The sequence below is a fragment of the Gigantopelta aegis genome, chromosome 2 (assembly GCF_016097555.1).
Source record: "Gigantopelta aegis isolate Gae_Host chromosome 2, Gae_host_genome, whole genome shotgun sequence".
NCBI lineage: Eukaryota > Metazoa > Mollusca > Gastropoda > Neomphalida > Peltospiridae > Gigantopelta > Gigantopelta aegis.
The window spans coordinates 45,753,526-45,776,915 of record NC_054700.1 but is presented as its reverse complement, the minus strand read 5'-3'; the positions used below and the strand labels follow the sequence as shown (position 1 = coordinate 45,776,915).

At 39.4% G+C, this 23,390-nt stretch overlaps 1 protein-coding gene across 1 annotated transcript; it reads right to left on the bottom strand.

Annotated features, from left to right (window-relative positions):
* Positions 1-2,973: 2,973 nt before the first annotated feature.
* Positions 2,974-22,733, bottom strand: LOC121378574 (hemicentin-2-like). The gene is made up of 7 exons (XM_041506824.1): positions 22,606-22,733; positions 21,488-21,707; positions 14,907-15,197; positions 14,321-14,344; positions 11,035-11,076; positions 6,345-6,505; positions 2,974-3,409 (listed from the first exon to the last, which is right to left on the bottom strand). The coding sequence occupies exons 1-6, from the start codon at positions 22,714-22,716 to the stop codon at positions 6,429-6,431; spliced, it is 765 nt and encodes a 254-aa protein (XP_041362758.1). The 5' UTR covers positions 22,717-22,733; the 3' UTR covers positions 2,974-3,409; positions 6,345-6,428.
* Positions 22,734-23,390: the final 657 nt, after the last annotated feature.

Genomic DNA, 23,390 nt, shown 5'->3' with positions numbered 1-23,390 from the left:
TCCTTTAATTATTCCAAATTTTGTTGTAATGATCGAGCAAGGAACTTCATTTTCTTTACTGTAACCCTAATACATACTCTCTCTCTCTCTCTCTCTCTCTCTCTCTCTCTCTCTCTCTCTCTCTCTCTCTCTCTCTCTCTCTCTCTCTCTCTCTCCGAAACACACTCTTTCTATCTCCGTGTCTGTCACTTTCTGTCATTTTGTCTGTCTCACATACACACAATGTACACACACACACACACACACACACACACACACACTAACACGAACACACACACATAAACACACACGCACGCACGCACACACACAGAGGTTGACAGTTTGATCCAGATATGACATTAATGGTAGACATTTTGTTCACCGACATATCGACCGACAACATCATTCAATATGTCTGCACACCGGTTCCTCTACACGCTGAGAATCACAACCTCTCTAGTTACTAAAATACGACACGGGACAGAACATAAAGAAATTAAATAACAAATATTAAGCATCAAAATTCATGTTATGGCTTTGCTACCATGCATGAAATGCATACTAAGTGGCATGAACGAGTATCAAATCGACGATTTTTTATACATGTAATTGCATATTTATAATTATGAACACTGACAATGGACGTTGGTTGTGGTCAGCTATAAATAGGAAAACAAACATAGAGGAACTTTCATTTGCAGTATTAAGTTTGAAGAAACCCAGGAACGCATTTAGTGGAGTCTAGGGGTGTGCTAGATCCCCTCTAGAGGTCTGCTAGTGCCCCGCTGAAGCCTCAACGTACAAGGAATGTACGATGATTTTATCTTTTATAAAGATTAAAAAACGTGACCTTGAAACATTACCGTTGCTCACTGTCGCCGAACGCACGTCTATACTTAGTCGATTTATTAGTATTATTCGAGCTATGGCTAATTAAGTTTTGTTTAGTATTCCATTGTTTTGTTTTCCATGTTTGTTGTTTGTTGCCCCCCACCCCACCCTCCAACACCCCCCCCCCCCCCCCCCCCCCCCCCCCCCCCCCCCCAATAAATCTGACGAAAGACAAATGCCTAACAAACAAACCATCGAAGTGAGACGTATGTTACTATAAAGGCACAACCATCATCAGCTGATTTCTCGCTCCAGCCAGTACTCCACAACTGGTGTAACAAAGGCCGTGGTATGTACTATCTTGTCTGTGGGATGGTGCATATAAAAGATCCCTTGCTGCTGGGTTGGCATGCCACGACCAAAAGCGGTCAGGCCCTTTCTAAGGGTCCTACGGGCAACCTAGGGAGACACCCCAGCTTCAGTAGATCTAAATATCGAGCTACTCTCGACTCACTAATATCAAAACCTATACGTAGCTCCTGACTTTATCTTTTGATCGACCGTTCAAAAATGCGCCAAATTTCCTTCATTCAAAACGCGCACACATTCTCTTTGACTAAATTCCGACCGCTCCTTCCAAATTCAAAAACCCATAGCACCCATACACCCACTCCACCTGCTACCGGCCCCGGCCGGACTGCTGGTGCTCCCTTGCACTTTCTAGTGCAGGTGTTCCTTCCTTCCACCACCCACACCTTTTCTGTCCTGGACGAAGTGGCGATAACGGGTTTCCTCTGTCAATTTCTGTGTGGTCCTTAACCATATGTCCGACGCCATATAACCGTAAATAAAATATGTTGAGCGTCGTTAAATAAAACATTTCCTTCCTTCCTTCCTTCCATCATCAGCTTAATCAGTGGAAATACATGTGACATTAAACATGAACTGGAGCCAAGCCGTAATTATCAAGCCACATAAAACATTAGTACAAGACTTTTACCGTAGGAAGGCTTTCTCCAATATATTTCCTGTTGATAAATGGTTTCCAAATGTGATATTCGAGGAGAAATGCTATTTTCAGCAATTTTTACAACACCCTTAGTTATTGAATGAGAAGTGGGTCACAAAATCAAAATTAATGTTAAAACTAACATCAATAAAAAAAAAACAAAAAAAACATATATATATATATATATATATACCATAAATAAATATATACCATAAATAAATAAATAAATAAATACATGAGTGGGGCCTTTTTAGGAAGGCGTTGGGTGGTTGGACGCTAAAAATCTAAGGTTTTTTTATTTTGTTTTACGTGGCAGTACCATGGGGTTTTCACAGAATGTAGATCATCATGGTGGATTAACGTGGTTGTTTTTGGAAATGCGTTTGTTTATCAATTATTATTTTATGTTTTGTGCATGGTTTTGGGGGCGGGACGTAGCCCAGTGGTACAGCGCTCGTTCGATGCGCGGTCGGTCTGGGGTCGATCACCGTCGGTGGGCCCATTGGACTATTTCTCATTCCAGCCTGTGCACCACGACTGGTATATTAGAGGCCGTGGTATGTACTACCCTGTCTGTTGGATGGTGCATATAAAAGATCCCTTGCTGCTAATCAAAATGAGTAGCCCATGAAGTGGCGACAGCGGGTTTCCTCTCTCATTATCTGTGTGGTCCTTAACCATATGTTTGACGCCATATAACCGTAAATAAAATGTGTTGAGTGCGTCGTTAAATAGAACATTTCTTTCTTTCTATTGGTTTCGACTCCTTTTGAAAATAACCGCAAAGCTACTAATATACTAGCATTTAGCCTGATTAATGTATTCAGGGCTCAATTTCTAGTTTTGCACGTAAACGTAAATCTACGACTAAACCACCATTCTTATTATTGTTCATAGTACAACAAATATAGTTAGAAGTACACATATTTCATTTCATATCTTCCTTAAAATGCTCCATTTGCCGTAATGATGTAATTTTCCGTGTGAAATAGATGCCAAACATGTGTGAACGTATGTCCGGTATAACGGCTAGTTACAGACGTAAACTTACGATGTTTTGTGAAATTGGCTCCTAGCCCGTAGGGACCAAGGCGGGGGGGGGGGGGGGGGGGGGGGGGGGGGTTGGGGGGGGGGGGGGGCTGGGCCTCCCCCACTCGAGGATGAAAATGTAAAAAAAAATTCTCCTACCCTACATAAATGATGATAAAAATCGGGCCTGGTATTCATTGATACCAAAAAAACAGCCAGTACAAAAATAAGATTTAAATCCTTGAAATACCAAATAGTGTTCGATTACTCGATTACGTACATTTTCGTTCAACTTTTGGAAAAGCTCGCCACTTTTTCCCAATCCTTTCGCTCCAAATCGAAATCGACTAAATGTGTTTACAAAAATGTGCATACACTTTCTACTAAATTCATCTAACTACAGTATATACAAGAAATGAAATAGATAGCACAATGTTTGATTGTTACAAATAACACATCACATAATATCTGTCGTGAAATGACATGTTGACATGTTGACATCAGTTGAACAAATCTCGTCTTTGTATATGTACAAGTCTTGTTGGTTGGCAAAACGCTAACCTGTAATGAAAACAAAGACACATTAATAAATAACATTACATCTTAGATAACATTAACAACAACGACAAAAAACCCCAGCAGCAACAGCAGCAGCAACAACAAAATACCTTTTAATTATTAAATCAGTACAACTGACTAAACATAATTTGACAACTACGACATGTATTGATTTTAAATATAAATAAATAATGCCCTCCTTCAGCAATTCATGTGAAACGAAATAATACATGACTCTGGTTAGCTTAGTGCGATCAAATAAATATGTATTACCTCCCTTATATTAAGACATATCTGAGACGTCACCACCGGTCTCGGTGGAAGGAAGAAAATGTTTTTATTTAACGACGCACTCAACACATTTTATTTATGGTTATATGGCGTCAGACATATGGTTAAGGACCACACACACACACACACAGAGAGAGAGAGAGAGAGAGAGAGAGAGAGAGAGAGAGAGAGAGAGAGAGAGAGAGAGAGAGAGAGAGAGAGAGAGAGAGAGAGAGAGAGAGAGAGAGAGAGAGAGAGAGAGAGAGAGAGAGAGAGAAAGAGGGGGGGGGGGGACCGTTGTCACCACTTCATAGTCTACCCTTTTCGATCAGCAGCAAGGGATCTTTTATATGCACCATCCCACAGACAGGATAGTACATACCACGGCCTTTGTTACACTAGTTGTGGAGCACTGGCTGGAACGAGAAATAAGCCAATAGGCCCACCGACGGGGATCAATCCTAAGGTCTCGGTGGTGTCGCGGTTAAGCCATCGGATATAAAACTGGTAGGTACAGAGTTCGTAGCCCAGTACCGGCTCCCACCCAGGGCGAGTTTTGATGACTCAATGGGGTAGGTGTAAGACCATTACACACTCTTCTCTTTCACTAACCACTAACAACCCACAACTAACCCACTGTCCTTGACAGACAGCCCATAAATCTGAGGTGTGTGGCCAGGACAGCGTGCTTGAACCTTCATTGGATATTAGCACGAAAATAAGTTGAAATGAAATAAAAATGATGATAGTTGCGCATCCGATAATCGATGATTCATAAATAGTGTACTCTAGAGGTATGTTGATAGTTGCGCATCCGATAATCGATGATTCATAAATAGTGTACTCTAGAGGTATGATGATAGTTGCGCATCCGATAATCGATGATTCATAAATAGTGTACTCTAGAGGTATGTTGATAGTTGCGCATCCGATAATCGATGATTCCTAAATAGTGTACTCTAGAGGTATGTTCAATAAAAACACACTTTAACTTTAATTTGATTATTTGACGTACTTACTGGCTGTAAACGTAAGTTGATTATGACATTTCAAAGACTATTGTCAACAATAACAATTACTTAAAAACTTAATTTATCCATATTCAAGGTAAGGAATTACGATGTAATAAAGCTGACTTAAAACTACTTGTAAGGACAGCCGACATCGGGGGTGTATAAATATGTAGAAATGTGTTATTTAGCGACGAACTCAACACATTTAATTTACGGTTATATGGCGTCGGACATATGGTTAAGGAACACACAGATATTGAGAGCGGAAACCCGATGTCGCCATTTCATGGGCTACTCTTTTCGATTAACAGCAAGGGTTCTTTTATATGCACCATCCCATAGACAGGATAACACATACCACGGCCTTTGTACCAGTCTGCACTGGTTGGAACGAGAAATAGCCCAATGTGCCCACCGACGAGGATCGATCCAAGACCGACCCTGCATCGAGCGAGCGCTTTACCACTGGGCTACGTCCCGCCGTAACATCAGGGAGTGTAGTGATCGGACTGGGTTCGCATACCGGTATCGGCTCTCAGCAGGAGGTTTTCCACTTAATCGGTATGTGTCAGACCACTACACCGACTTAACTCTGTCTAATAACTAACGTCTAACCCACTGTCCTGGACAGACAGCCCAAATAGCGGGATAAATATACTTTCTCACAGACAGAACAGCACAGCCTTTGATATACCTGTCATACTTAAAGTACGTAGATAAGTATTTTGTGTTGACCTACTTCATACTTAAAGTACGTAGATAAGTATCATGCGTTGACGTACGTAGTAGTTAAAGTACGTAGACACGTATCATGCGTTGACGTACTTAGTAGTTAAAGTACGTAGATAAGTATCATGCGTTGACGTACTTCGTAGTTAAAGTACGTAGATAAGTATCATGCGTTGACGTACTTCATACATAAAATATACGTAGATACGTATCATGCGTTGACGTACTTCATACTTAAAATACATAGATAAGTATCATGCGTTGACTTAATTACGTTTATTAATACAGTGCTAGATTGGGATGGGGGAAAAAGCCTGATTACAAGATGGGTCCACCGACAAGATTCGATCCTACTACCCAAGCACCCCAGGCGAGCGCTCTACTAATCGAATAAGTTCCCGCCCCTTTTATGTGATAAATTCTAGCTTACGTCCAGCCAGCCGTTTTGAATTAAACGTTTGCGAACTATTTTGAGTGGGTCCCGAATGGGTCATTCTGTTTAATATATAGAGTGAAACAAATCCAACCCCTTTCTAACAACAGTTAAAGTTTGTTTTGTTTAACGACACCACTAGAGCACGTTGATTATTAATCATCGGCTATTGGATGTCAAACATTTGGTAATTTTGACATTGTCTCAGAGAGAAAACCCGCTATATTTTCCCATTGGTAGCAAGAGATCTTGTATATGCACCATTCCATAGACAGGACAGCACATACCATGACCTTTGATAAACCAGTCGTGGTGCACTTGCTGGAACGAGAAATAGCCCAATGGGCCCACCGACGGGCGAGCGCTTTACCACTGGGCTATATTCCCCACCACATTCTAACAAACCCTAGCGAAAAACGTATTTCTGGATTAACTCTAATTTAATACTTTCTCCCCACTGTTGCCCGACTCTGTTCCGATATAAATGACCTACCTGGCTGCTCCGCTTGCCGTTGATTAGTTGGCGTGGACAATTAAAGGCACTTTTCGTTTTCAATGCTGACGGGTGAAGTATGTATCAAAGTGCGGACCGGATGTGCCACGATGCAATGAAAACGATGAGATATGTTGACAAGTGATGTGTATTGCAAAAACCTGGAATACACAAACATATAAAAATGAGCAAACATTCTGTGAGAACTCCTGAAGCAATACATATATCCTGTACCGGGGCCAACCAAATTTTATATTTTCTAATTTCAAGGGCCATAACTCTGTGAAAAATGGGTACATCGCCACAGTACAAAAATTCATTTCAATATTCTCAGTCATTGAAAAAAAAAAGTCAGGAAAACCAATCTCTGTGAGAAAAATGGGCAAATTGCCATGGTAACGTGATCTGCAACAGCATATGATAAAGCTATGCAAACGATTTCAGCTCAATATTTTAAGGCATTGCAAAAACAAAATCCGAAAAACTAATTTTCGTATTTCCTAAGTTCAAGGGCCATACAATTTCAGCTCAGTATCTCAAGGCATTGTGAAAAAAAGAAACATCCGGAAAACTATATGCGGAACAGACTGACAGACAGACAGAAGGACGAAGATGAAACCAGTTGGACTGGTACGGGACTAAAAACAAATATGCTGTTAAAGGGACACGCCCTAGTTACGGCTAGTTGTTAACCATTACGGCGTTGTTTTTCGCTATTAAACCCATTTTTTCACAAATAAAATTGCACTTTACTTACATTTTATTATTTAGAATACACATTTCCATTCACCTGAAGTGCTTTTTAGTAATCGTGGTAATCCTGATGTTTGTAAAACCACGAAATGCATTTTTTGTATTTCTTAACAACAGGCATGCACTCAAGAAAAAACCGTTAAGCAAGCGAGGTCCAATCTATTTTTAGAGCGAATCTTCCTGTGTAAACGTCACAGACGTTGGTATACCACGTGACCGTTATAATTTTTGGTTCGGTTTGTTTTCTTGTGCACGGTTCGCGCAATCAACATCCGATTTGTTGTCGTTTGCTTGTTGTTCATTTGTGAGATTTTTCTTCACAGTTCGTGAACATTTTCAGTAACAATAAAGTTCAGACAAGTAAGTGTCTCAATACAAAACGTTACAAACCCTTAACACCAATCATCTTACGATATCTGGAGAGGGGATACAACCAGGACAGAACAGTTGGAACATGTCCAGGAGAGGTGAAAAGAACGCACCCCAAGTCTGTGCGCACTCTGTGAAATTTGTCGTGACGTAGGCATTGTTGTGCTTCGAGCAACATCTACCGGTGACATCAGAATACTAACTTTCAAAATTATTTCAAGCAATTGGGACATGGGGATTCCCATGGTAGTTATCGATATAAAACCTGCTTTTTCACTCCATTTGATAAAAACGTGATCTAAGTGTGTTACAGGTTTGTAGATTAACCAAATTATAATTTATTTTCGCTGGATGGAACTAGGGTGTGCGGCTTTAAAACAACATATACTATGACAAAAAGGTTTAGCAATTTTGTAATACCGCACTTCACCGGTAGGATTGAAGGATAGGGGGCAACTACATACTCTATGAATTTGTTTTATACGTGTAAATACGTGGACAACTTGTAATTATAAAAGGTCGTGAAATAAAGAGATGTGATTTGAAGTGGACATGTCCCCTATGGTATCCCTCTTGGCTACACCAGTGAGTGGGTATGGCGATGATTATATGAGTTGAAAGGCCGAAAGATGTCGCACGTTTAACATTTAACATTGCTCATCCCCCCCCCCCCCCACCCACCCCCACCCCGCCCACACCAAACCCTACAACTTTCAGTTTAATTCAATGGCTTAAATAGTTATTTGTTATAACATTTTTGTAACTCCACTTCAACCCTCTGCTGAAAATAAAGTTGGTTTTGTTAAACGACACCACTAGAGCACATTGAATAATTAATCATCAGCTATTGGATGCCAAACATTTGGTAATTCTGACACGTAGTCATTAGAAGAAACCCGCTACATGTTTTCATTAGCAACAAGGGATCTTTTATATGCACTTTCCCACAGACAGAAAAGCACGTACCACGGCCTTTGACCAGTTGTAGTACACTGGTTGGAATGAGAACCCACTCCCACAATCAGTTGAATGGATTCACCGAGGTAGTTCGATCCTGCGACGTAAGCACCTCAGGCGACTGCTCAAAATAAGTACTATCCAGATACACCCCACCTCATTTGTTAATGTTGTTTGCTGTGTCAGAGTGTTAGAAATATCCACAAATCTGAAAGAAATATCAGAAGATCCTTGCAATTATTTTCTTCTCATCCATTACACTCTCCGAAGTCTTAACATCTTTTGATGATTTACAACAGTTGGAGGACAAGTAATTCCACATCAATTCCATTTCCAATCAACTTGCTTATCGGAACAGAAAAGTAACAATTGTGGGTGAGATATTGTTATTATTGACACTCTGGTAACGAATTAACCTGCCTTATAGCTCGATGTATCCTAGTGTCAGGGTGATATCGAGCCTGTTATACGCCAGGCAGAGATCATATTGGCCTGGAATTAGCTGTAGCGGAACCCGCCACTAGATGTTCAGGTCAAACTATTTGTATTACTCTAGTATCAGTTTGTTTTAAATCTTTTAAATAGGAGATCAATATGTTTAAATACACGTTTCCCAGAAAGGTGTGTATAATGTTTCTGTTTTTCTTTGTATTTTGTAATATATGTTTTGTAAACTGTACCAATGTAAAAAAAACACGAAGTTAATAATTAATAATTTAAAAAGTTTGATTTAAATCACCACCACCACCACCACCGCCACCACCACCACCACCATTATGATCATTATCATTATTGAGGTCCACAAAACGACCTGTCGATCTAGGATAGTCGTATCACGATACATACGATATACTAGGATACATCATTATCTTAATGTCACTGACCTCAGTTCTCGAGGTAGGTACATCAGGTATCTTATCTGATTTGCATTAAATGCATTTTGAGCAATCACAACCAACAGTACAATCAGAAACGCTACTACAAATGATAACTTAAGCAAGACCTTGTAATTAATATATGTAACTTAGCGGTAAAAAAAAAGAAAAAGAGAGCTGCGATCGCTGAGAATAATAACTGCATACTACTTAGGGTAAGTGCCTTTAAGTATCGTGTATCAAGCTTATGACTTAACCACTGCACTGCCAAGACCGGTACGTGTATCGTGCTAATAACTTAACCACTCCAATGTCGAGACTGGAACGAATATTGTAGCAAAGACTTAACCACTTTACCACCATGACTGGTAAGTGTATTATGCCACTGAATTAACCACGTCACCACCGAGGCTTGTGACATTGAATTAACCACGTCACCACCGAGGATTGTGCTACTGAATTAACCACTTCACCACCGAGTCTTGTGCTACTGAATTAACCACGTCACCACCGAGTCTTGTGCTACTGAATTAACCACGTCACCACCGACACTTGTGCTACTGAATTAACCACTTCACCACCGAGTCTTGTGCTACTGAATTAACCACTTCACCACCGAGTCTTGTGCTACTGAATTAACCACTTCACCACCGAGACTTGTGACACTGAATTAACCACGTCACCACCGTGGATTGTGCTTCTGAATTAACCACTTCACCACCGAGTCTTGTGCTACTGAATTAACCACGTCACCACCGAGTCTTGTGCTACTGAATTAACCACGTCACCACCGACGCTTGTGCTACTGAATTAACCACATCACCACCGAGGCTTGTGCTACTGAATTAACCACTTCACCACCGAGACTTGTGCTGCTGAATTAGCCACTTCACCACCGAGACTTGTGCTACTGAATTAACCACTTCACCACCGACGCTTGTGCTACTGAATTAACCACGTCACCACCGAGGATTGTGCTACTGAATTAACCACTTCACCATCGAGGCTTGTGCTACTGAATTAACCATGTCACCACCGAGGCTTGTGCTACTGAATTAACCACTTGACCACCGAGGCTTGTGCTACTGAATTAACCACTTCACCACCGAGGCTTGTGCTACTGAATTAACCACGTCAAATATTACTTCATACAAAGATAACAGAAACCCCCGTTACTTAATCACGTGACACAATCTGTAATCCTCGAAGTGACACTATGTGTATTGAATCTTTTCACCAAAAGAACCCCAATCGACCATAAGATTTTGTCATTTCCAATGAGATGGCGGAAACCTACAAAAGAACAGCAATTAACTCTGGCTGGGCGCTGTCGTCCGTTTAATACCAAACTCAGACCGGCGACTCTGCGCTGTAATAGATGTACAGAAGTAATCCGAACATTTACCAACAGCTGTCTCCATTTACAAGTCGTGTCGTATCCTGCTAGTCTAATTATTACATGCACAATTTACTCTTCTTCACTAGGGCCGTGTCAAGCCTAAAAGAAGTGGGTGGCAGTGCACAAATAATCAGGGCAGAGAGAGTCTCAAAGAGAGACTGACATTCAAACAGAGACAGAGACAGAGATAGAGGGAGAGAGAGTAGAGGAGTGAGTGAGTGAGAGACAGACAGAGGAGTGAGTGAGTGTGTGTGAGAGAGAGGGGCTAGAGAGAGACAGAGAGACATACATACAGACAAACAGACAGACAGACAGACAGAACAAAATATAATCTTACTTTTTAATGCAATTTTCTGATCCGAATGTGTTCGTCCCGGTTCTGAAAGATCAAACAAAAACAAATTATATCATATTTTGTTGAGTGAAATGCAAAATAAAACACATTGCCGAAACCAAGCTACTGGTGGTATTTATGCAATATGAATTCGTTTCGTTACATTTTGATATTATTTACAGTGACCATGTAGAACACATAAATAATAACTGGTTACTTAATTTATCGCTATTCGATCTGAGCAGGGTAAAGGCAATACCCTTAGCGTGACATAATACCTTCTAATTTACCCAAAATAATTTTCCTAAAAATACCTTTAATGTTTTTGTTCTTCTTTTTTGCTTTATTATTATTCTTTTTTGTTTTGTTGTTGTTGTTTGTTTTTTGTTTTTTTCAGCTAGCTATCTAAGCGTAACCCCCCTCCTCGAACCCCCCCCCCCCTCCAACAACAAAAAAAAAAAAACCGCTTACAAACTATCGTGTTAAGGCATTAAAACAGAAATCGGTGATTTTATTTATTCAAAAATTCTACATGATAAGAAATGGAAGCATTTTTGGTGCTGATTCATTTCTACCCAAAATTCCATATAACATGCCGAGATGGTCTGCTAACTGCGTAATGATACACAACTCCGTCGATAGCGAGGACTTTTCACATCCATATTTCCGTTTCAGACACCAGACACCGTTATGTTTGGATTGCCAATAATGGCCAATTAAAACGGACAACAGCCGATTTATGATCTGCTTCATGCTTTTAATGCGAGTATCACTATCGGCAGTCCCACGTTCGTGTTAGAAGACTAATAGAATCTATCACCGTTCTCAGTTAGAGATAGGGCAACACCAACCCCAGGGACAAAATGGTTTTGGCTTTTTGAGAGGGCTCAGGGTTACCGAGACCCTTGTAGAAAGCGTTTTGTCCCGCGGGTACGAATTGCCTTATCTATAACTCACAACGGTGTTTGATTATTTTTTGTTGTTGTCAAACTTGATTACAAAACCCACCAAAATATTTGTAAATTAAAAGACATCTATTATTCTTGTTGATGTACCGTCAACATTGCGCCTATAAATTCATTTAACTATACGCGCCTTAAACATAGTCCCAGTTGTACAAAGTTAAAGCTTGTTTTGTTTAACGACACCACTAGAACACATTGATTTGTTAACCATCGGCTATTGGATATAAAACATTTGGTAATTTTGACATATAGTCTTAGAGAGGAAACCCGCTACATTGTTCCATTAGTAGCATGAGAACTTTTATATGCACCACTCCATAGACAGGATAGCACATACCACGGTCTTTGATATACCACTCGTGGTGCACTGTCTAGAACGAGAAATAGCCCAATGGGTCCACCGACTGGGATCGATCCTAGACGGACCGCACATCAAGGAATCGGTTTACTACTGGGCTTCGTCCCGCCTTCCATTTGTACAAAAAAAAATAAAAAATAACAACTTAACAATAAAGCTAACAATTTCAATTATTTAACATTTAAATGTTTTATTTTTTTATTTTTATAGAAAAACAAAATACACTTCGCGAATAAATGGAGCTATTTCCACCGAAAAGTAGTCCCAAAACGATGTATGCAGAAATCGTCTAACCGTAGGGTCAGACAAATTTATCTAGCAGTGCACAGTGCATAAAATGCCTTATTCAGTTCAGTGGGCAAGAAAGAAAATATTAGCCGCAGTTTTGTCTCAAGGTCAGATTTTACCTAGTTTTATATGCATATCCACACAGACAGGATAACACATACCACGACCATTGGAATGAGAAAAACCCAATCAGTTGGACCCCCCCTCAAGAAAAACAAAAAAAAACCCCACCCACACAACCAAAAAAAAACCAAAAAAACCCCAAAAACCCCCCACCCCAAAATAAACAAACCCCAAAACAAAGATCATTTGTTTACATTGAATGCCAGTGTTTAAGCTGTCAGTCGCTAGATTTTTAGATCCACCGACTTCGGTGGTGTGGTGGTTAAGCCATCGAACTTAAGTCTGGTAGGTACCGGGTTCATATCCCGGTACCGGCTCCCACCCAGAGCGAGTTTAATGACTCAATGGGTAGGTGCAAGACCAGCACACAATCTTCTCTCTCACTAACCCTCTGTCGTGTACAGATAGCCCCAGATAGTTAGGGGGTGTGCCCAGGACAGCGTGCTTGAACCATAATTGGATATAAGCACGAAAATAGTTGAAATGAATGAATGAATGAATAACTGAATGAGTGAGTATTTAGGTCCAGCTTAAATACCAAGTAAAGTCAAAGGAGAATTAACGTTCCTTGACTATAAATACATGTAACAGAGTAAAAATAATTTCGTCGGGACAAGCTATAATTGTAGTCACAGGTCGAAAATAGAGAACTGTATCTTTACATCTTGCCAATATGTTATACTAAGATATAGTCATTGATGGATAAATCCAATTTTCTTTCTCAAAACACCTGATTGTATCATTCCTTATCCGTTATTTATCATATGTTATTTGCACCACCCTACTACCCCGCCAATCTAATTAAAATTAGCTCCACTATTACATGTGGATCTAACAGCAGCCCGTTGGAGCTCATGTCCAGTTGACCTTTCTTTCGACCAATCAAAACCTTACTTGCAAACTCATGCCAGTGATTTGAAAAGAATTTAAAAGCATTCGAGTTTATGCCGAGGGTATACGAAATGATTCGGGTGAATTACGAAGTATGCCGGAAACTAATTTCAATATAAAATTTTATATAAAATTCGTTTCAAGACGAACCCCCCCCCCCCCCCCCCCCCCCCCCCCCCCCCAACGACACGTGATGGTATAGCCATAAATCTGTTTATACTAGTATACAATCCAGAGTTTATTATTGCACTTTTCCCCCTGGTTTTTCGATGTTGAAATAGACCAACAAGTTCGCCTATTGCATTAATAGTCTCGACCGATATTTTTAGATTTTGTATGCTTCCGAATAACGTTATAAAAGGCGAAGTGTAATTGGTCGATATTTAAATTGTTATTTATAGATGAAATGTCACCTGGACATGGGAGTCCACACAATGCTGTTAGATCTACTGGTGAGACCAGTAGAGCTAATTTTAATCAGATTGCTACCCCGCACCCCTACTATAATAAAAGCTTTTTTCACAGTTTCATTTTATTATTTTCTATGTGCAACATTGTATGCAAAACGAATACCACCCACATACACGATTCAAAATACCCATACCTAGATATATTATCCTATCATATATCATATTTATAACAATGTGTTACAGGTTATACCAACCTCGTTTTACATTCGGCGAATCCGCTGTAGGGATAAAAAGAAGGATATTATTAAACTATGCTTACAATTATCATCATATACAATATTTAGTAACAAACACGAAAGAACCATTTGTGTGTAAACCAAAAACGAGTAGAGTTATTGTATCTTTGAATACTGTTTTTATCTCAAGACAAACAGACAGAGACAGAGACAGAGACAGAGAGAGAGAGAGAGAGAGAGAGAGAGAGAGAGAGAGAGAGAGAGAGAGAGAGAGAGAGAGAGAGAGAGAGAGAGAGAGAGAGAGAGAGAGAGAGAGAGAGAGAGAGAGAGAGAGAGAGAGAGAGAGAGAGATGGGAGAGGAGGGGGGGAGGGAGAGATATGGGAGAGATACAGATACAGACATAGAGAGAAGGGGAGAAACAGGGCTCGAAATTATCGACCTCAAAGTTGCCAGATTTGTATTGCTGAGTCACACCATGTTTCCTTCAGTGAGACAGATCAGTGCAAATCCGTAAACTACGAATTCAAAGAATGATCTGCAGAACCTCGATTTCATTTTCGTTTTGAGTGAACCTCCAAACTGTTTCACACAAGATGACCTCACCTACTAGTACTGTCACTTTCCTACTGTTTATATCCTTCTCTGAACTGCGACATATATACATCCCACTGTCCCTCGTGGTGCTGTGGTCAATGAACAGTTCGCTCACAAGCGACTGGTCTCGCAGAGACCGGTACTTGGTTATCACTATATGCTTGAAGCGCTGAGAGTCTATCTTGTCACCTTCTTTGAACCAGTCTATCTCTTCCGGTATGCGCTGCGCAGCCGTCGCGTTGCACACCAAGTGGATGGAATCGCCAACATCTACGAACTGTTTTCCTTTTAAAATAATACCTAGGGATGAAGAAGAACAACACTATATTTTGATATTTTGTGCATTATAAAGACAAGTGAAAGTCTTAAGGTATAGATCGAGTATATACACTATTAGATGTGAGTGTTTGGCATTTATGCATCAAAAACAAGAAATAACCCTTAATAAAAACGTGAATGATGTGCAAATGACCGCTGTCTTTTTTTTTTTTTTATGAAATCTAATTATGCGATATGACTGGAAGATATTTTAAAGTACAATCTCATTAATAATCTTGGCCGCACTGTATTGACCCATCTATGTAATCCCCCGCCTAAATCCAGACCCTAAATCTGCATTGAAAAAGTAGGAGAAATGACTTCTCCCTTCCCAGGAGAAAGGGAATACGTGTGGTCGAATTAGGCGAAGACAACACTTATCGTTGTATTACGTAGTGTTTCGTCATGTTCCGGGTTCATTCGGAAACATTAGGGATTATTCAGTAGGTTGGAATCGTAATATTTTTTTTATCAAATATTACTACTTCCGGTAATAAAAATGTTATCAAAATAATTTTGAAATGTCATTAAGCAACTTATAATTAATGTGTCGCTGTTATGTTAAAATAAAAGTAATAATTGGTGTTTTAAAATCATCCCTAAAAATGGGGAACATTTTAATTTTGTTTTTATAGTTTATTGGCGAGACTGAACTACGGAATATAAGGACTAAATAATATATCCATATCCATTGGCTCCAGCTAATCAACAGTATAACCATATTAACTTGCTCAACCAGTCGACCTCAATTTTGCTATTTTTGTACACGATGGTTTCAAGACACTTGTTATGACAAAAGTATAGGAGCGATGGAGACTACACTGCCGATAGACCGGTCCTCGTTAGAGAATTACGCAAATGTCAAGGGTCATATCGTCGGTCTCACGACTGTCTGCGAACCAATAATGATAATGTGATACCCAGACACCCCAAATCAACCTTCACAGTCGGATTCTCCAAAGTCTGATCGAATTATAGTTTGATCTATTACAGAGTGAAATTTGAGTGAGAGCGATTCATTCACCACGGGCCAGTGAAGACTAGCTGAATAACTCGATGTCAATAAAGATTATGAGGTGTCTTGAGCAGAGGTATTATTTTCATCATTACGATGGTCCGACGCCATATAACCGTAAATAAATGTGTTGAGTGCGTCGTTAAATAAAACATTTCCTTCCTTCATCAAGATGGAGGTTTTGTCATTCAGGTTATGTATGACTTTATAATAGTATATTTTGTGTTTGTCTGGTTTATGACTTCATCCTTCCAGTCAGCCCAGGGTGGAACGTGGCCCGGTGGTAGAGTGCTCGGCTGATCCATGAGTAGTAGATCAAAAGCCGTGGTATACATGTGTCTGTTTCTGAGAACGAGCATATAAAAGATTTCTTGTTGTTTTGTCATCTAGAGTGTCTGGCGACAGCGGGTTTCTCCATCCATCCGTCCGTCGTCCGCCTGTCCACACACCCACCCAAAGAGTCTTTTATTTGCAAGTAAAATTTGTTTAGTTTAATAACATCGCTAGAAGACATTGATTTATTAATAATCGACTATTGGATGTGAAACATTTGGTAATTTTAACATATAGTCTCAGACAGAAACCCGCTACATGTGTTCATTAGTAGCAAGGTCCCACAGACAGGACAACACATACCACGGCCTTTGATATACCATCGTGGTGCACTGGCTAGAGCGAGAAATTGCCAACTGACGGGGATCGATCATAGACTGACAGCGCATCAGGCGACCTCTTAACCACTGGACTACGTCCTGCCCTTTTGTTTTCGACTTACAATTCTATTCAGTTTAGTTTAAATACTACCAAAATTGCTCACTACAAAACAATATGGTGTCTGAAACAATAACACCAATAACCACAACAGATAACAGACACCAACATGCAGGATAGATAAAAGGCCTAAATTGTAATCAGTAAACTGTCATGTAAATAATTAATCGACAATTTTTGACATTAGTGCCCCGTTGATAGCTGGAAAATAAAGTTTATGTTTTGCAATATATTTGTCTATAACTGTTAGTGCATAGCCTTGGTGATGTCATGGTTAAGCCATCGGACATAAGGCTGGTAGGTACTGGGTTCGCAGCCCGGTACCGGTTCCAATCAAGAGCGAGTTTTAACGACTCATTGGGTAGGTGTAAGACCACTACACCCTCTTCTCTCTCTCACTAACTAACCACTAACAACTAACAATTAACCTACTGTCCTGAACAGAGCCAGATAGCCGAGGTTTGTGTGCCCAGGACAGCGTGCTTGAACCTTAATTGGATATAAGCACGAAATTAAGTTGAAATGAATGAATGAGAAAACCATAACCCAACCGACGCTGTCGAAGACAATTAGTGATGGATTTATCATGGTTTATAGACCGATTAAATGAAAGGGGAACCGATACAATGATATGTAACTCCACAACGAATACTGTTAAACGTGCATAAAACAGCATATTAAATCTCAACACATACCAGTTCTCATAACATTAAAACAGATTTCGATGTAAACAATACTAATAAAAGTACCATCAACTTGCATAGGTCAAATCTCACCTTCAAAACAGCGATACAGGCAGCTGTTGGAACTAGTGTTGGACTTTCATCGATTATCGGCTATAATCGGCTGGGACCAACCGATCAACTTTCGATCACTCAGTCGGTTAGAACGATTTGAATACTGGCTGGCACCAACCGATCAACTTTCGATCACTCAATAGGTTAGGACTATTTGAATTTTGAAATCTAAGGACAATGCCTCTATTGGCGTGTGAGATAGTAACGATTCAGATGATACCGCCAACCTTGGGAGTTCCAGCATTTTGCCTTGACCCCTGTGTCAAAAAACTGAGATCTAGTCTATGCAACGTGATGGCAACTGTTACAGAAACCTATTTACATTAAAACAAATATTGTATTACAAGAAAAAAAGATCATGCAATATTTTTTTTTCTGAGAGAAATGACAATATTTTCAACATACGAATAGTTTGATGCAGATTAACATATAACAGTCTACCCAGGGGCGTAGGCTAGGGGTTTTCGGGGGGTGCGGACGAATCCCCCCGCTGAAGTAAATGGTCCGCTTTCAGAACTAAAACATACAGGTTTATACATATGGAATTTCTGGTGGTGTAAAAACAAAATAGAAAAAGGTCCACTTGGTTCATATTCGAACCCCCCCCCCCCAGGTCCAGATCACGCTACACCCCTGGTCTACAATCACCGTATAGTCTACCATTGTTAAATATTTTACTGCTATTTACCTATTTACATTTTAAAAAAAAAAAGTATTACAAGAACAAAAGATCATGCAATATATTTGTTATGTTTTCTGAGACAAATGACAATATTTTCAACATACGAATAGTTCGAGATAATGCAGATTAACATAAACAGTCTACCATCACCGTATAGTCTACCATTGTTAAATATTTTACTGCTATTGTATACAATATACTACTGTTGTATACTACTGTTATACTGTCTGCTACTAATACCAACTGTATATTAGTAAACTATACTGTGAAATCCTTTATTTTCGTGGACTTTTAAATTTTCGTTATTTTACTAGAAGACACATTTCGTTAGGTAACTTAAATTCGTGGATATCAAACGCAATACCATATATTTCGTATTACATGTAGACATGTATTATATTTTCGTTGTGCTTTTAAATTCGTTGACTGCACAAGTCCACAAATTACACGAAAATTAGATCATAACGAAGAAAGGTGATTTCACGGTATACATTTTCTACTACTATTAATTACAATCTATTACTATCACAATATTATTGTCTGCTACTCTTAATGGTAGTTTACTGCCGCTTTTTCTTCTTTAATTAGTACCACTGCGTACAGTCTACTACTATCGCATACAACAACTGCATTCTCAAGCTTACCTGAACGTTTTATAGAGGGGCCTGTAAAGGAGAATATAGAACACTTAGAGAACTGAACACTGACTACACAGACTAGATAACAAACATACTGTCCCAAGTGTTCTGCCATAGTTACTGTATTACCGACCAACAGGTCTTTTTCAGCGGCTAAAATCATCTATTGAAGGAACAGTCCTGAGTTTGCTGCAATTTTTAAGATGTTATCGACTAACAGAGACTTAAAAAGATTTTAATTATATATCAAATATTTTTTTCTGCATAAAATATTAGTGGCTGTATATTAAACGTGTTTCTGATCGTTCTAGTATTTGTACTAGGTTAAATTTCGTTTTATTTCCTAAAATATGTTTTTTTCGTACGTACGAAATTATTTGAAGACAAAATCCAGTTTCGGTTTCTTACAAATATTAAGACGACCAGAACCACATTGAATATACTGACACTGATATTCTAAAAGAGATTTTTTTTTATTTAATGCGTATTTTAGACGTTAAAAGATTTTATTAGTCGGAAACATCTTACAATGCAGCAAACTCAGGTCTGTGCCTTTAAATACATGTTCTTGTTTGGATAAATAACGGCACGTCAGTTGAATAGTCTACAACTGACCTACCTCCGTCTGCTAGTGAGAAAGACAATTAAGAAAGTTTGTTTTGTTTAACGACACCACTAGGACACATTAAATTATTAGTTTCCGGCTATTGGATGTTAAATATTTGATAATTTAGACATACAGTTTCAGAGAGGAAGCCCGCTACATGTTTCCATTAGTAGTAAGGGATCTTTTATATGAACCATCCCACAAACAGGATAGCACATACCTCTGCCTTTGATTTACCAGTTGTGGAGCGTGAAATACTGTAATGAGTCCACCGACGGGGGTCGATCCTAGACCGACCGCGCATCAGGCAAGCGTTTTAACATTTTCCTTTTGCACGTATGGCATTATTGTTGGGTAAAATTCATTTTGGGTTATTTGTGTACAGAAACGAATTGAATATATAGGCACTGTACTGGTATTCTGAAAAAAGTAAAATGCATTTAATATGTAACTTTAGTCTATAACAAGGCTCTGTTAATATGTAACTTTAGTCTATAACAAGGCTCTGATAGAAACAAAACACACCGGATCTTGGATCTAGCGAGTATGAAACCAGTTGAAAATGAAACGCACTGAATCGAATGTGACAAAACACCGCGTCTGTGCTGACGGGAACCACAGATCAGGGGCCTAATTCACAAAGGTCTCTTAGGCTCTGCTACACAACAAAGCATCCTCTTTGCAAATCTTTTAGCATTGCACTGCGAGATCGCAAAGCTGCGAGAGTTTAGTGAATTAGGCTCCAGATCCAGATCCAGCTTCGGTGTGTTTTGTGTCTTAATCGGGAACATGTTACAATAGTAGCAAACTCAGGACTAGTCTCTTTAAAGGCACGGTCATACGGCAGTAGACCTACTAAAGGCACAGTCACACGGAGTTCGTGACTTGAAATATGCACTGTGTATGCTTCTTTTGAGCAAGCCTTCGTTAAAAGCCGAAAACTGTTTTCGGGGAAATTAAATATATATGCATATATTTTCAGACAATTTTTTGTTAGGCCGTTTACTTGGCCGTTTGTTGTGTGACAATGCCTGCAATACTACAATAAAATCAACGTGTCCTTTTTACCTTTATTGTCAAAGTTATATTTTTAATGCTTACCTTAGTGCACAAAACAAACTTGGTTTGTTGTTAATTTAACATAAAACATATAATAAGTCGTTACATCAAGAACACTATACTTGAATACGATGCTGCACAACATACCAGGGGCAGATGCAAGCATGTTTCAGGGATTGGATGCAAGTTAATAAAACTGCAGGGATTTATCCAGGATATTTTGCCAGGGTTCCATGACTGATAGGATTGGGGATATTAGCGCGAGTAAATCATACATGGAATATATTTTCAGTCCTCTGAATGATGCAGTACACCACTGATAAATTAATTTATTACAACAGACATAATTATATATATATTGGGACCTTTCAGTAAATAAATTGCGAATTTTTATTTCCACTTTCTTTTGGGAAGGGGTTCATGTTCGGACCCACAGAACTCCTTGATAAATCTCTGATCTGTCCCCAACATTTAGTCCAAAGATCACTAAAATGAAGTATATGTTATTATGTAATCTTATTACATCCCCCTTTTCCCCACTTCCACCCCCAAAAAGTCATTATAGTTATACTAAATTTTCAAAGCACCCCCACCAGTCATCCCTAGCATCCGCAGCTGACTGGTACATTCAACAACGTACACGCATGTAAGCCCATACGTTATGATGTAACTGACGTTCTTTGAAACTGAAATTATTCCTTACCCACGACTGTTAAATGCACGTGTCGTGATATCTTCTCCTTCGTCGAGATCTGACACTCGTAGTCGCCCGTGTATTGCTTGGTGACCCCCTTAATGAGCAAGTTCCAGTCCGTGACCTTGCCCTGCAGTTCACGGTGCTGCACCACGAACCGCTTGTCCTTCACCCACGTGAACGTGCCGATCGTGATGAAATGGTCTTCGCCCAGTCTACCCCATGCGACCTGTAGGTGACAGATGTGTGATGTCATAGATAACTGTATGATATCATGACTATTTGTATGATGTCATAGATCGTTTTGTGCTGTACAAGGCAGTTGTATGATGTCATAGATAGTTGTATGATGTTATAAATAGTATTATGATGTTATAGGCAGTTGTACAATATCAGAAACAGTTGCATGATGTTACAGGCAGTTGTATGATGTCATAGAGTGTAGCATGATGTCATAGACAGTTGTATGATGTCATAAATAGTTGCACGATGTCAAAGATAGTGGTATGATGTTATGGACAGTTGGATAATGTCATAGTCAGTTGATCGGGGGGGGGGGGGGGGGCAGGTGCCCGGGCCCCCCTAAATTTTGCAACAGTTATAATTTTATTATATATTAATTTTTATTTTTTACGATCCCCTCCAAACCTCCCCAAAAGTTCCATTGGCATTCGGCCTCATGTCATTGGGGCCCCCTAAATAAATTTTCTGGATCCGCCACTGGTAATGATGTCATAAACAGTTACATGGTGTTATATACAGTTGTATGATGTCATAGAGTGTAGTATCATGTCATGGTACTGTTTCTGACATCATACAACTGCCTATAACATCTTACAACTATTTTCCGCAATGCCTCAATATATTGAATTGAAAGTGTGTGTATAGTGTAATCAAGTACTGTTACAAATCACGTTTGAATTCCATGGTGGTTTACCCATTTTTGGACAGAGTTATATCCTTTGAACTTAGGAGATACAATTTGTTGGGCCCTTTAGAGGACATGTATTGATTTTATTGTTTGTTTTTGTGTTTTGTTTGTTTGTTTTTGCTTTTTCTGCATGTAAATCTGTGACTGAGACTAATAATTTTAAAATCCCCAAAACAACCGGATATGACGTACGCACCTGCTTGGTACCGAGGTGTCTGATGGAACACGGCAGTATGGCTAGGTCTCCCGCTCGAACCGTCACGTTTGTAGGAGTGGGCAGGAAGTACGGCGTCGGGTGGTAGCCCATTTCCTCATAGTCATAGTCATCTGCAACAAAAGTTAAAGTCATAGATTGTTTTGTTTAACGACACCACTAGATCACATTGATTCATTAATCATCGGCTATTTGATGTCGAACATTTGGTAATTCTGACACGTAGTTATCAGAGGAAACCCTCTGCAGTTTTCCTAAAGCAGCAAGGGATCTTTTATATACATTTCCCACAGACAGGATAGCACATACCACGACATTGACTAGTTGTTTTACTCTTGTTGGAACGAGAAATAAACCCCAATCAGTTGAATGGATCCACCGAGGTTGTTCGATCCTGGTACGCAAGTATCTCAAGAGAGCACTCAACCGACTGAGCTAAATCCCGCCCTCGTCTGGAACAAGACAACAACAACAACAACAACAACAACAACACGCTTGTAGATGGCAGCAGGGGGACAAGACATGGCAAAGGCACTAGGGAAGAGTGGATGTTTGTTTACGACATTTAGAGATCAGAATTATATTGACATAATGAAATTAGTTATACAATCATCCCTCTCAGATAAGGTCCAAAACATATTTTGACAGTTTATTTTGTATCAAATATACCATTGATTTAAAAAATTTTTTTTTAAAAGGACAGACCCTAGTTCCAACCTGTGAAAATTAACACTAAGTTTAGTTAATCTACAAACCTGTAAAACATT